We start from the raw sequence: 15046 nt of genomic DNA on the forward strand, positions 1-15046 counted from the left end.
TTGAGCGGCATGATAGATTATATAAATAAAGAAAAATTGTGTGCAGAAAAGCAAAGTGAAAATAAACCCTGCAAAATATTTTGTCTCATCACCTGCAAATTCTTCCACTCTTATTACGATTTCTTCCAGAGCTGACGGTGCTTTGTCAAAACACGACAAGTATCGTATTGGATCTTATCTTCCTTTGTCTGCTTCTGATACTATATCAGCGTGTATGAAGCTGTCAGTGTAATCCGATATGGAGGGGTGGGGGGTAGGGAAGTGGATGGACCTGTGATGGATTGCTTCAAATGTGACTGCACTTCCGTGGAAGGTGAAAAACAAAAGATAAATTAAATGTAGCAGTCTCTGTCTACTCCTCTCATCCTGGAAAATTCTCACCTTTGCATCCCCGTTTCTCTGACTCATTAGAGCAAATGCTATCAAATGTAATGCTAATGGATACAACTGGAAAGTACAGCAGAGATGATAGCACACCGTTGTAAAGCCGTTTTGCAGAGGGTTTCATTTAAAATCGTTTTTTTAATATAATATCTAAACGTTTAGGAGTCATGGTGGAAACACACCAGTCTTTTTTTTTTGTGTGTGTGTATGTTCAAATTACATATGGTTTGTAGTGGGTGCAAAGTAGTGATATATAACATGTTATTTTGTGCAAATCCAATTTGAGCCAGCAAGATCTCCATTAATAAAGCAATTAACAAGAGAGAGGAAGGAGGTGTGTGGAAAAACCACTTGCCCCGGGGATGTGTATTGTCATGTCGGGGGGTGTTGTAAAACAGTAATTACTCCAATCCTGCCTTGAAATTTAGGCCTTAATTAATACCTGATGTTTTGGGGTATGAGGAATGTGAATTATACGTTAGGACTAAAAAAATATTGAGAATGCAGTGTGGAAAAAGAAATTGTCTGAGCTGCAGACTAGACGGGAGGATGGAGCAGGAGGATAATTGCATGCAGGGAGAGTCCCACAGGAGGCGTGCAACCCCGTCATCAAACACTCATTGTGGCTGGGCCTCATCCCATTACAGTCCCCCAGGAGCCAAAGTGCACCTGCCCCACAGACTGACAACTACTCAATCCCCCTCCACTCACCCTCCGGATTACACAACCAGACGAACATCACAGTGACCGAGCCGGAGATGCTGCAGAAATATAAAGAGTCAGTGATGCAGGCAGGTGAAGGCTGACAGACTTTCCACCTGTGAAAGAAATGCTGACAGAAGCTTTTTGGCCAATTACTGTGCATCCTAACGGGCACGTCACTGGTGTAACAGCCATGACGACTCCAGCTGGTTAGGCATGAGAAAACATGTTCCACGTGAGTGGTGACACAATTGTGTTTTCTGTCAAATTAACGTGCGCCAAGCAGGCGTGAGGGTTAATGGTTTCCCTCCTCGGCTGGGTGAATAATCAGGGGAGAAACTGAGATTTATTGTAATTGCTCCCCCTCCTGACAGTTGGGATGATTTAGACATGAAGCTGCTTCCTGTGATCCAACCATCAATTAAGGCGGTGAAAGGCTACTGTACTCTGAATGTCCATCACGGGCAGGAAACCAGTGCTTGACACAACCCTTCAGACGTCACGCCTTTCGAACGTTCCCTTCGGGTAAGAGGAGCGCTCCAAAGGTTTCACGTGCACGAGGCTACAGAGGTTTTCCCAGGACATTTTCACCTTGTGCTGCAGTAACAGGACAATGGAAATTCATACACTGCCATTCTTCAAGAAGCTGATCAGACTTCTGATGATGGAGTCAGTCATTCCTTTTATTTTGTGCTTTTCATAGTCTTATACACCAATAAGCTGGAGACGTACATGAATTATTTACCACAGTTATCAAGATTGCTTGCTTTACTTAGCAAACAGTTAAAAGAAAAAAATCTGTTACTGTTCAGTTTATCTTAAGAGAAAGAGAAGATGAGTCAGTGTTTATATTTTTAAAAAGTTGATCTTTAGAGCATTTTTCTTAGTACGAGTTGATTGTTCTAATCTGCATTTTTTTCAGCAACTCTACACAGATTATCTCCATAGATATCAATATGTCACTTGTTCTAATGTCATTGTACATTTTTATTCCTTTATGTTTTTATGCTTTAATTTTCCCTACCAGAGCTACTTATTTTATTGAGTTTTATCAGGTAAATTTTATGACAACAATATAAATATTTTTCAACCTTAAAGCTGCAAACAGTGACTACGACTACTATTGCTCTGTATATATATGTTTTTTTATTCTAACAAAAATGCATTAATAACTACTAAGGCGAATCATCAGTGCTGTTTAAATCTTTTAAACAGGAGCATTTTTTATCTTAAAATGCTAATGAATTCTAGAGCTAAACAATATTGATTCGTCTTGTGATTGGACATAATGAAGGAGCTGGGTCAATACCTTAATGTGCTACAGAGAACAGTGTTGAGCTCAAATGTGCAGAGAAGGAAATGGGTGTGTCTGAGACCGCACATTACAAACATTAAAATGTCATCACCTTTCCTTTCCTTTTTTTGTTTTTTCCTGATCTTTTTTCCTCTGAAACAGACCCAACCTGACTCCACATCAGCTTATTAAAATCAGAAGTCTCTGCAAAGATGTTAAATGGTGGTGGTGTGCATGGATGAAACAGTTTAGTAATGCTGTATCTCTTGCCTCTTACCAATTTCCAGGCTACAGGGTCCAGTGCTCTCCCCTAGACCCCAGAGACCTGTGCCATTGATTTACTAATGAGAAACTTGGAGAGAACAGGAGATGCTTGGCAGTGATTGGAGAATTGGTGGTTAACCGATTTGGCAGTCTGTCTCCCGTCAATGAGGACTAATGTATCATCCCATTTACACACGAGATAAAAATGACAAAAAATTACCTTTTTGATTACTTTTTTTTTTTTTTTTTATAAAATGATATGAGTATTTTTTTATAACACCTTTTGACAACAACATACCTCTTCATTAAACACAATATTAGAAGCCATAAAATCACATTTATCTGTTTACATAATCTTTAGGCACAAAGCCGTAATAGCATCTTTTGGTCATCATAAACATTCTTAAATATTCATATATTTTAAACATCCTTGCAGATTTTTCATACAGCAAAATGAATCAAAGTGTTTAAACAGCAAATAAAGTCAGGTGGAAGAGCCATCTATTAATCCATGTGGTCCACTCATATGCGACGATATCAATGTGTCAATAAAGTACTTTTTGGTGACAATGACAATAACCAAGGGACACCAGGGGCTCACAAAACGTGGTTGTTCATACACAGCAGTGCATTCCTCCTGCGTCATGAGCACTAAAGCTGGGGATCTCCAGACACTAATTGTAATTTGTTAAAACACACACCTTAATGTTGATCATCACATGACTCCAAAAACAATTACAGTTAAGATACAGCAAGCCAGTGTCACGTTACAAAACAGAATGTAATGGGTGGCAGCTGGTACACAGAATTTATTGCAGTGCACACCAAACATCAATAGTCAATGTTTTCTGAGCAGCAGTTGCCTTCACAACTTTTTTGATTTGTCTCACGTCACGACCGGAACCTGATTACGAAAATTCCTCTTATTATTTATAATGGCGGGAGACGCTTGAATCTAAGAACAAAGAAGTAGGCTGAATGAGGACTATTGGTGGCTGTGAGGCGGCCGCGTCTGAAACATTGATCTGAGCAAAAGTCATGCAACAAACACACACTAAAACTCTACGGTTCAACTTCACTCACGCTATTTTTGTCTTATGTGTTACAGGCCTCACTCGAGAAGAAGAAGACCTTTTTTGCAAGCAGACGTCTCCCTGAAGAGGTACTGTCCATGAAAAATATGGCCTTTTATATTAATGTTCACACAGATCAACGACCCAAAATTCACAATAGTCTCACAGAAACAGTATGCAGGTATATACAGTACATAAAACATATTTGAGAAACAGAATCTTGTTTTTAGAATACTTTCATAGTTTCAGTGCAATCAGAGTAGTATTTCAGAGAAAGACCCTACATGATGGTCGACTGCAGTTTCGTCTGGCTTGTCTTGTTCAAGTAGATTGATGAGCTTTGGGTCCTAAATAGTACGACTGCTGTCTGTATAGTGAAGCCCTACTGTAGGTACATGTGATGAGAAACATGAGGCTCTAATGAGGATTGTTCTGCATTGCAACTACTTCTTTACAGTGGCTTTTGAATCTTCTTTTACTTTAACATACAGAATGGATTTAAACATCTAATATAATGCTTGTGCAACTGGTGATGATGAGTCTGTTTTCGTGGGCAGACTCACCACAACTGTCTGGTTTAAGAGTAGCCGCGCTGGGTGTACATCTTTCCCGCTGGCTCCTGTACGTATTCCTCCGTTTTATCCCAGTCCTGCACCCAGCCTCCGTTCAGCTGCCCCGTGGCCCCGTAGCTTTTAGCCGGACCTCCCATCGCACCGTATCCCTGGGTGATGTCGCCCGTCTCCTCTGCCAGCTCGTCCTCATCTATAAAACCGCACTTCTCGTCGCTGGTTTCTTCAGGGTCAGCCCATGGCTGTTTCTCCCCCGATGCGAAGAGCCCGTAAAATATCACGCCTCCGTAATGCACGAGAGAAGCAATGAGGAAGACATACTGCCACTCTTCACGAGTCTGGGAAATGGACAAAGGTTGGAGCCAGGCTGAGTCCCTTTGTAAAGTTTTAGGTTATATCATAGAACAGATGTGCTCTTCTAACTTGCTCAGATTAGGCAGAACAAATACGCCACAACTGCACCAGTGGTTTGCATTTAAGTAAATAAAAATATGAGGGTAAGGATCAGGCACAGAGGGGATTGGTCATATTTTGGGCATAATGAGAGGGTTTGCTACAGTAAGGAAAGCTCTGTGATCCAGGTTTAAATGATTACACTATTAAACAGTAGACTAGGATCAGGAGATGGCTGTGGGCTTTAAAAACTCAAACAAAAATATGTTTGTTGTTGCCTGATTACGACTCACCTTGTTTTTTGTCATTGCTCCCACTATAAGAGGGCAGACCATCCCTGACAGTGTTCCCACGCCATTGGAAATGCCCATGAGGATGCTGGCATAGCGAGGGGCGATGTCTAGATGGTTCACGTTGAAACCTGCAACCAAACGAAACAAGGAGACTTCCTGAGTCTGCTGCTGATTCACATTGAGGTGGGATCAAATATGAACAATACATCGTTGTTTTAGGACTCACCTGATATTGCAAAACCGCTAAATCCCACCGCCAGAACTAAGAAAGAGATGGCCACCCCCTTACTGTGGGAATACCCAACCACTAGTAAAAGAGTAGCCTCCATGCCAAAGCCTGAAAACAGCAGGAAAAGAGTTAAGTCATGAACTGATGAGGAGTACTTCAAAGAACTGACAAAAATCTCACGATTAAGACCTCACCTCCACAGTTCATGATTTTGCGGACCGTAGTGGTGGACATGATGTTGTGGGTTCGCAGGTAGTCTGCTAGCTGACCTCCTAAAGGCACGATGATGGTCATGACCAAGTGAGGGAGAGCTGACACGATTCCAACCTGGGAAAGCATCAAATACTTTTCTGAAGCAGCTCCAACAGCAGCAGAGCAGCTGTCACAACAAGAAGGGGATTCTCTCAGTCTCAGAGCAAATCTCAGCCTCTGCTGTAACCTCTTGGCTCCTCTATCACATGTCAGCAATAATTCACCACATTAATATCAGAAACTCATCCTCAGCCTGAATTGCATCTGTCAGAGCAGCCTGAGTGATGCTTTACACTCTCGCTGGAGCTCAGAGGACTGGGGTAATTTGAGACTGGCTGCTTTCTTTTTACATGTATGACACATGAGGACAGGTAAAAACAACAAATCACAGCATTTTCTAAAGCAAGTTGTCCCAAAATTGCAAATGTAAATATCCATTAAACTTCAGAATTATTGTTTAATTTTTATATATGTTCTTTTTTAAATATAAAACAAAATATCTTTTGTTTTATATTGTTCTTTTTTTTTTAAATCCATGGTTATACATTTAAAATTAGGAAATTATTTCCATTGAGGTTGAGCAAATATAATAATGGTTCAACAGAAACAAACTTTCTTCATATATTACTTTTTAAGATGATATCGTTTAGCCTGCTGCATTGTATTAGCAGCTAAACGTACAATTATACACGTGGGTCTACCATTCCAGCCTAATTTAACCCTGGGGTGACAATTATTAATACAATCTAAAATGCAATAGTACTTAAAAGAAACCAGGAACAAATGTTGCACCTTGAGGCAACTTTTGTTGTGATTTGATGCTATATGAATAAAACCGGATGGCTTTAATTACATTTATACCATTTAGACCCAAACTTTCTTTTAAACTGAGTTATTATTTACTTAGCTGCCAAAGGGAGTCGTTAGCGGCTGAAATCTAATCAAAGAGGTTGATGTGCCAAGTAGGGTATAATATGTTTTAAGTACTTTATGGCTGCTTTAAACACCTTTGCCCATCTGTGAGTGAAAACTATAATGAGAGTGAACTAAAATAGTAAAAGCTGTGGGTGAAATTTTAAGCTTTTCACCCACAGCTTTGTGGGTGAAAAGCTAAAGGAAGCCAAAAATTCTCTGTAGGTTTCTAAGTATAAACAAAATCTTTATTATTGTCACACTGTTTTAATATTTTCATCCAGTTATGTTACTCGAATAAATTTCAGTTATGGCCAGTTTGGTATGTTTATCCCTGTGGTTCTGAAATCATGGGTTGAGCCCCACTGGTGAGGCATAGGGTCACTGCAGTGGCTGCATGGTGAACCCTCTTTTTGGTTTCCGGAGTTGGGATACCTTTGTTCAGCTAGAAAATGAAAACATTTAGTCTTTAAGAATAAATACATGACATTAGATGGCTGGCATAACAACAAAATGGACCTGTTATGCCTTTTTTAGAAGCAATTATAGCATCTTTTTTTTTGGAAATTTGATGGTGAGATCAGATGAGACATTTTAGGCCTAATAATAGACTTTATGAAGCATAAATTTACTCACCTTGCTGATCTCAAAGCCAAAAACTTCTTCAAAGTATGCAGGCTGACTGATGAGAAGCAGATAAAAGGTCCAGCTTCTGCAGAAGTTGGCCACAATGATTGCATAGACAGGCATAGAAGAGAAGAATTTCCTCCAGGGAGTCTTGAATTTCTGTTGAAGCAACGTGACAAATGCTAAATCAGCCTGAGCAGTGTTTGGTGTGGCATCAGAAATCAGAAGATACAGACTGAGCACCCACCTCCATCGCACCCATGAGCTGGGCACTTTCGCCAATGCTCTCCTCGATGTAACGGCGCTCCTCCTCGGTGATTGTTGGATGTTCTGCCGGGCTTTCATAGGACACCAAAATCCAGAACATGTACCAAAATATCCCAAAGGTTCCTGAACAAATCAAACACATCAGTCATTAAAAAAAACTTCAGATGATACAGATCCACAGAACGTAAAATTCAAGCGGAGATTTAGCTGCTGTCAAAATCAGAATACAAAAGTCTGAAGTTTGGTTAATTCTGTACAAAATAATGGAAAACAAACATATATACTATCTGATTTAATGGGTTAGTCATAATAATGCTTGGGCTTATTTCAGAAGTTTAGAGAGTATATATTAGTTAGATAGTTGCATGCATAGACAGACATGGGAGAGGCAGTGAACTGACTCACCGGTGTCAGTTATATAACATTGACTTTGTAGACTTTGCTAACTTTATCTAATAAGCCCACATGAGACTGTAGCAGCACAAGAAAAATGCACAGAATTGAACTGTATGGCATTTATGGCTAAGAAAAAACCCAACTGTTACATTATTTCTACCTTTACATGGAACAGAGTGTCCTTTTAAGGTGAAGTCAGTCAGATAAAGCAGTACTTACCATACACATAGAAGACAGAGGACCATCCAGTATACTGGACCAGGATCCCAGCCAGAGGCATGGCGATCACTGCGCCGGCGTATGATCCTGAAGAGGACAAATTGTCATGACTGAGCAGAAAGCGATCTGTGTTTGTATTTAGTTACAAAGGTGTTCACTTCTTGTTTGCACACCTTTTAGGCACAGTGGTATGTAACCCTAAACCTGCACTCAAGTGTATAAAGTAACGTGATGATGCATGATAATGACGAGCCAATCTTGCTTTTGTGTGTCTGTTTTGTACCACAAAACGAGATGGTTGCCAGACGACTTCTTTCCAGCGGCGGAGCCCATTTACTCCAGATCCCGTGGCAGGCCGGGTAAGTCACTCCCTGTATGGTGAATGAAAAACACAACATTACAGCAACAGTAAGATCAGACAGCGATTGTTTCCCACCAGCTTTAACATACTTGTTTTGACAGCGTAAAAGCACAACATGCTTAATTTGCTAATTTCATCAAAACTGTAGCTGTTTTCACAATTAATGAAAATATATTCTGCTTGATTGACGCCGTCTCTTCTTTTTTGCCAGAGACTTACAAGTCAAATTGCAGTTAATAACAAATAAACTGACATGCATTGTAGCTGATCTTTCTAATAGAGACTAATGGCTTAGGTGTGAGTCAGTGCAAATTCAAGCTGACTGCCCACTTCATGAAAAAAAAAAAAAGAAGCCCTGGATTGTTCCCATTAAATCTTCATTACACACTAAGTGGCATACAATCAACTATTGATAGACACAAATTGCTGAGGCTTGCAGTGGGAGACACCCTGAAATGCTAATGTTTAATTTGTAGTAATAAGCCATGGCGCTGAACGCAGGCAGCTCCCTCTCTGAATGGTCATGAGCAGCAACTGAAACTACAGTTTGGAGCTAAACAAAACAACAAAAGAAGATGACCTTCAAACTAATAATAGCGTCTCTCCCTCTGAAATCATTCCCCTTCTTGAGCTGCGGGAGCCGCCCGCATCAAGTGGTTTTTATCTCTTTTGTTCATTGTGTTTCTATGTGAACATGGAGCTCTCTAAGCCAGGCAAGCCAGTACACATAAGCCCTGCTATTCAGGGTTTTACTTTGTTTGACGATTGTGTACTAATATGTGTACAGTATAATGAATAGAGCTTCCTTTTTTTTCAGCAGAAATCCAAATAGAGAGCAGCAGGCTTGAATAGAAACAGAAGATTGCTGTAAAACCTGGCTGAAAACAGAATGTCAGGACAATTTCATTAGGAAGGGGTCAAACTCAGCTCCTGGTTTGATAATGAGGCATCATCCTTGAGTGTTTTAAAGGTCAAAACCAAATTGTGCATCAGTACCTCCACCAACCCTTGTAATATCCTCACAAAGATGACACATCCGTAGTGGACCCGGGCGGCAGAGGGAATGAACATGTTCAGGGTAGATGTCAGCACGATGGCAGCACCAAAAACTCTGGATAAACAGCATTACAAGATTATTTGTCAAATTTGTATCAAAATGAAATCTGTATGTGGCTCAAGGAAAAGAAAAGTGGGGTCTGCATCTTTTTGATCAACTGCAAATATCAGTAAACAGTAGACTGAATCCTATATTTTAAATTTTTATAATATAGTGGAAGAATAAACACTCATAATCAAGACAAACCAGTCCTAATTGGGTGCCACACACAAAAGCGCGCACACAACAGGCTGTTATTCGGTTTCCAGGGGAGTGAGGACAGGAGGTGTTTGCAGCAGAAGGCGTCAGAGGGCTCAGCTGACTTGGTATGATGAAGCTCTTCAAAGATTCATTTAGATTCAGTTTTAACAATCCTGTAATGTTAATGTAATAAGGACCCATACTGCGAGCTTAGCGCACTTTATTTTTCCTTGCATCTCCTTCTTTCTGCAGTATCTGTCTACACTGCGCTCTAATATTGATCGATAGTTTAACCGTTTTTTTTTTTTTAAAGAATGATCGTTTTGTATATTTATCTATATTTCCAGTCAGCTGCTAATGAAATAATAAGGTATAGAAGTGGGAGGCGGTGGTTGAAATCACGCTACAATCTTTGCTTAGAAGCACTTCGCACACATGGCTTTGGCCGGTGTGGTTGCCATGCCTCTGAACATAAAGGATTAGACACGGTGGTCCCGTGGGAGCTCATTAACATGAGGAGGCACGCCTGGCGGGCATCAGCCAAATCCCCAGTTTATCTGCAGGTTTCTCCAAACCTACTGGTTTGCCAACAAGTCTGCACACTAAATTATACATTTTTTGTTCGTAGATACAATGGGAAATCAGTAGGAAACCGATATTTCCTAAATATAATCTCCTCAAAGACCTAACTCAAAAAATGTGTATAGTTTTACCTGTTTGCAGCCAGCCTGGAGGAGATGTACCCTCCTGGAATCTGAGTAACTATGTAGCCCCAGAAGAAGGAACCGTGAATCATCCCCACAGTCTCCGGGTCCCAGTTGAATTTCGCTTTCTTTCAGGCACATAAAAATAAAAACAAAATTACGTCTCTTTTAATTCGCTGTAGTGTGTATCGCAGTGAGATCACTTTTTCGTTTTTTTCCCTAAGTGGTAAGTGTTACAGGAGAGAAATATTTGCAGAAAGGTGTATATAAAATGTAATGCTTCGCAGTGAAATTGACCTCTGTGATTAACTAAAATGATTTTTTTTAAAAATCACAATTTCCAATAAATTTACAACAAAAAAGCGCAAACTATACTCATTTTGCTAATTACTCTGTTTAACACATGAAAGGCACTTGAAAGGGACAACAGACTCAGTTCTATCTCACCACCTATCACACATAAGAGGGTGGGGTAGGGTGGGGTGCAGGATGGGGTTCATGGTGAATGAAGAGGCGGGGTTTACAGGCACCTCTTTGATGATTATCTTCCCGTTTTGGTGGATTGTGCTGTTATTGACCATGCTGACGATGGCCACACCCAAGTTACACCGGATACCGAAGGAGATGCAGAAGCCGAGCCCGCTCAGCATAGCGATGATGTATCTGCGCGGCAGCCCGAAGCACGTGCAGTCACACAGGGGCGTCTTCCGCTCCTCGTCCGCTCGCGGTCTCCCATCCTCCGTCAGCTCGATCGCTTCACCTGTTTGCTGCCGCTTTTCGAGTCTCCTGCATTTCGATTATATAATACTCATTTTTTTAGGTGATTCATATGTTCAAAGCCGGCGTGAAGGGATGATAACAAAGTACCAGCCAGATACTGTGTTTAAAGAAAGAAAACAGTATTTTTTAAAAAAAAATATATATATATATATATTTTTTTTTTAATGGATTTTTAAGCCAGATCAGCAGAAATAATTCCCCTGGAAATACCCAACACTGCTTCTTCGCGTTTATGAATGAGAATTTCATTTCAACTCCAGGCCCTGTCAGTGGCTCTAATTTATTCTTTAATCTGACACAGGCCTCCAAACGCCTGCACACTCTTCATGAGGGGGGAAATATCCTGTTATAATTTTTTCTTGACTTGTTGAAAGGAAAGGATGAATGGAATCGAGGAGAAAAAGATGACCTTCATACCGCATTGCAGTATCATCTGCATCAGCGCTGTTTGCAGTTAAATTTCGCCCTATATATGTTTTTTATTAAATATTTAATTAGCTGCCATAAATCCGGTGTAGGGATTTCGCTTTGGCTCCAATTCGGGAATTTTCACCGAAATTTAAGGTGGATTTAAAAACCCTGACATGCGAAGGCCTCATCCGGTGAAATGACTGGCCTAGCTACAGCTTAAATCAAACAGATTTGAGTCACGTTTTTTTTTCTGTGCTACAGCTTCTAAAAATCATTTCTGGTTCAGCAAATAAACGAATAAGGCTCAAAAGAGTTCCAAACATATGCAGACCCAGATTAAAACCTTCGTATTTCTTTTGGAATACTTGTCGAAGATTTGTTTTTGCTGCCATAATATAATTTATAATTCCCAATGAGAATTAAAAAGAAAAAATAAATAAATAATAATTCGCTTCTATTCCACCACATCCTGCTTCCCTGCTCCAAATCTAAACGGGTGCTGTTTCCTTTGTAGTCAGCCATCAGTTTCACCCGAGCCACGTTTCATGCAGCTCTTCGTGGCCGTTAAAGAATATAGGAAGTCAGTTGATATGAAGTTCATCTATCTTGAAGTAATACAGATGAATACGTGAGGTAATAGATATCCTCCGACCTTGTGTCACGACTCGTTCTGTTTCATTAATTATTAAAAAACACCCACAGCTGCTGGTGGAGGGGGACCGTCCTCCAGGGAAATATCTGATCCTTAAATATTCGGGCCACACGACTCTGCTCTCAGCACCCTGTTCGTGATTCACCTCATAAAGATGAGATTTACCTTTTTTCTTTAAAAAAAAAAAAAAATGTAATAATTGTAATTCAGTAATAAGCACATTCAAAGCCAGTGCACGTTTTCTTTGTCTGTGTCATCTAATCATTTGGACGTATTTTCTATTTTAATTGATCCTTCCAAAACTAATTCTGCGATTAAAAGAGATGTACAATTTCTTACCTGTACAGAGCCCCGAGGGCCTTTCCTGCCATTTGTTTCATCCCCTCTTTACTGGTGGGGAGAGCTTTCTCCTTTCCTGGCTCCATATCCAAATTATCTTCTGAAAACAATTTCTACAATACTATAACAAATATAAGTGCAGCATTAAAAAGCATATTGTTAAGATATTAATCCAGAAATAAGACGCCTATTTCTCTTCAGCGAAAAGCATGTGTCCAGTAGAAACAAACTAAAAAATAAAATAGATGCGCCAGAAAAAAAATGGAGAAAGACGAGAGAGGCGTTCAGTCTGAAAGGGTTGCTTTCACAGTCACAAAACAGCAGTCAAATAAGTCCGCTTTTGCCTTGCGCAATGTTAATCCGTGCAGTGCCATCTTAAGATCCAGCCCGCGATAAGAAAAAGGCACCACCGAAGATCACAACTTGGATTTTTTTTCTCCTCCTTTTTTATTGTTCTATTATTTGAGAAACTGAGGTGGGATTGTGGAGAGCTTGAGCCGGCGGAGATGATCGGAGCTCAGGTCTAACCTGAGGTGGGGGAATCTCCGGTGTGGGTGCAGCTGGAGGAGGTTTCAGCACCGCGGACAGCGCACAGCTCATCTACCTGTCAGCAGCTCCGCGCAATGCCCCTCCTCCCTCCGCTCCCACCGCTCGTCTCCTCTAATTCAATTACAACTTCAGATCTGTTAACAGCTACGGCTGTCAACTGCATAATCGTTCCCCACCCTTCCCTATTTTCTAATTCAGGAGAAGATAGTTTCAAGATGATTCCAGACAACTTATAAAAGGGCAAGCTCTCGAGCACTGGGCTGGTCTTCGTCGGCTTAAGATAGTTTGTGAAAAACAAAACAAAACATGCTGAAAGCCTTGCTTTTGCTAAAATCCAACAAAGATATCAGCTCACTATTTGTATTTGAATTCATTTGTTTATTTAAAAGATTTGCTATTCACGCACGCAGAACCAGAAGAAAGTACAGCACGCAGTCAACCACGCAGAGGCAGTGTTGTGTAAGAAGCAGAGCAACCTTCACAGATAACAGACTAGATAAAGGAGACCAGAAACCATTGTTCTTTGCAGTGTATGTATCCGATATTGCCACTTAAGAAAGGGAGGGGAGGGGAGGGCTCACAGCGGTTTGTGATCTCTGACACATTTACACAAAAAAAGAAAAACATTTAATCAAATTCCTCATTAAGGTCTAGGTGCAGGCAGTGCGCGCACAGGTGCAACACTGGACACCTCCTGCCTTTTCCTAAGGTTCATCTGGGTCCCTTTAGATGTTGCCTGCATGCGTGGACAACGTGGAAACATGGCAGCAATCGTGCCGTAAAACTCATTCCTAAACTGGCGTCCTGTAAGGCAGCTGAACAAGGGGTTAACGCAGGTAATGAGGCCGCAAATACACATCTCCAGGACGAAGGCCGTGTCTGCGGGTCGCCAGGAGGCGGGGCTGTCGGGGTAGATCGCCCGTATCACGACGGCAGCGTTGCGGCTCAGGTGATAGGGCAGGTAAAACGACGAAAATATGACTAGCACTGCGCCCAGCAGCCGCCTGAGCCGCAGTTTCTTGTTGAGGTGATCGGGGTGGAGAGGTCGACGGCGAAGCTCTCTGATGCTGCGCAGGCCGCAGTAGCAGATGGCGAGCAGCGGGAAGAGGAAGCCGATAATGGAGCATATGAGGGAATAAGGGAGGCTCTCCCCTGTTTCACGTAGCAGTACGTACAGGGTGCACACGGTGCGGTTGCTTCCGGGGCAAGTCTGGATCAGAGTCATCCGGGCAACAGGTATGCTTAGGAGCAGCGTGGCCGTCCACACGGCCGCGCACAGCAGACAGGCCTTCCGCCGATCGAGCAGCACTAGAGAGCGCAGTGGGTGTACGATGGCCAGGTATCGGTCCACACTGATGCAGGTGACGAAGAAGATGCTGAGGTAGAAGTAGTTGTGGTAAAACATCCTCACAGCAATGCAGAGCGGCAGCCCCTGGTTCCAGTACATGTGGTTCAGATGGTAATGGATGAGGAAAGGCAAGGCCAGGAGCCAGGAGGTGTCAGCTAAGGTCAGGTTGAAGAGGAACACCGTGCTGCGGGTCCATCGCTGCAGCCGCACGGTGAAAACCCACAGGGAGAGCAGGTTGAGGGGAAGCCCGAGGATAAGCACAGTCAGGAAGGAGGCGGGCATAATGTAGAGCTCGACCACAGTTAAACCATGATGGGTGTCCAGATCACAAAGGTCTTCCTCTGGAGTCTGGATGACCACAAGCACAGTGTCCAGCTCATTGGCATTTAAATACATCATCATCTAAACTATCAATCCGATTTGTTTACTGGGCTCATATACAGAATCTAGGCTACACTAGAAGTATTCATCCTCATCGAACAACATGATAGTCATATAAGCCCTAATCACAGAGCTGAAAAATATTTCAGTTGATTCACAGTTTCATCTTTAATTGATACACATTTAAAATCACATTGAGTCTTTACAACCTACCTGAACCGGACTGTTCCCCATGTCTTTGTTACTGTAGGATCTGCACAGTGCCAAGTGAAACAACCCTGCCAACATATTTTGGTGTAAAACACACCCACCAGTGTGAGCAAACACTGAATAGTTATCAGTGCTCTCTC

General features: G+C 41.6%; 2 protein-coding genes across 2 annotated transcripts; both read right to left on the reverse strand.

The window, feature by feature from the left end:
* Positions 1 to 3779: 3779 nt before the first annotated feature.
* On the reverse strand, positions 3780 to 12542 carry slc17a6a (solute carrier family 17 member 6a). The gene is made up of 12 exons (XM_082542516.1): positions 12419 to 12542; positions 10767 to 11022; positions 10246 to 10364; positions 9232 to 9346; positions 8158 to 8245; positions 7875 to 7961; positions 7240 to 7382; positions 7002 to 7151; positions 5396 to 5528; positions 5199 to 5309; positions 4973 to 5100; positions 3780 to 4624 (listed from the first exon to the last, which is right to left on the reverse strand). The coding sequence occupies exons 1-12, from the start codon at positions 12502 to 12504 to the stop codon at positions 4295 to 4297; spliced, it is 1746 nt and encodes a 581-aa protein (XP_082398642.1). The 5' UTR covers positions 12505 to 12542; the 3' UTR covers positions 3780 to 4294.
* A 1063-nt stretch (positions 12543 to 13605) lies between these two features.
* Positions 13606 to 15029, reverse strand: LOC309711940 (succinate receptor 1-like). The gene has a single exon (XM_082542510.1). The coding sequence runs from the start codon at positions 14715 to 14717 to the stop codon at positions 13611 to 13613; it is 1107 nt and encodes a 368-aa protein (XP_082398636.1). The 5' UTR covers positions 14718 to 15029; the 3' UTR covers positions 13606 to 13610.
* Between the last annotated feature and the right edge of the window lie 17 nt (positions 15030 to 15046).

Source organism: Aulonocara stuartgranti (assembly GCF_965226115.1).
Source record: "Aulonocara stuartgranti genome assembly, chromosome: 7".
Lineage (NCBI taxonomy): Eukaryota > Metazoa > Chordata > Actinopteri > Cichliformes > Cichlidae > Aulonocara > Aulonocara stuartgranti.

Coding starts and splice junctions, on each gene's coding strand:
- slc17a6a (XM_082542516.1), bottom strand. CDS start 12,504: ATGGAGCCAGGAAAGGAGAAAGCTCTCCCCACCAGTAAAGAGGGGATG. Junction 10,365..10,766: donor GGAAGATAATCATCAAAGAG/GTGCCTGTAAAC, acceptor TGTGCCTGAAAG/AAAGCGAAATTCAACTGGGA. Junction 5,310..5,395: donor CAAAATCATGAACTGTGGAG/GTGAGGTCTTAA, acceptor TGCTGTTTTCAG/GCTTTGGCATGGAGGCTACT.
- LOC309711940 (XM_082542510.1), bottom strand. CDS start 14,717: ATGATGATGTATTTAAATGCCAATGAGCTGGACACTGTGCTTGTGGTC.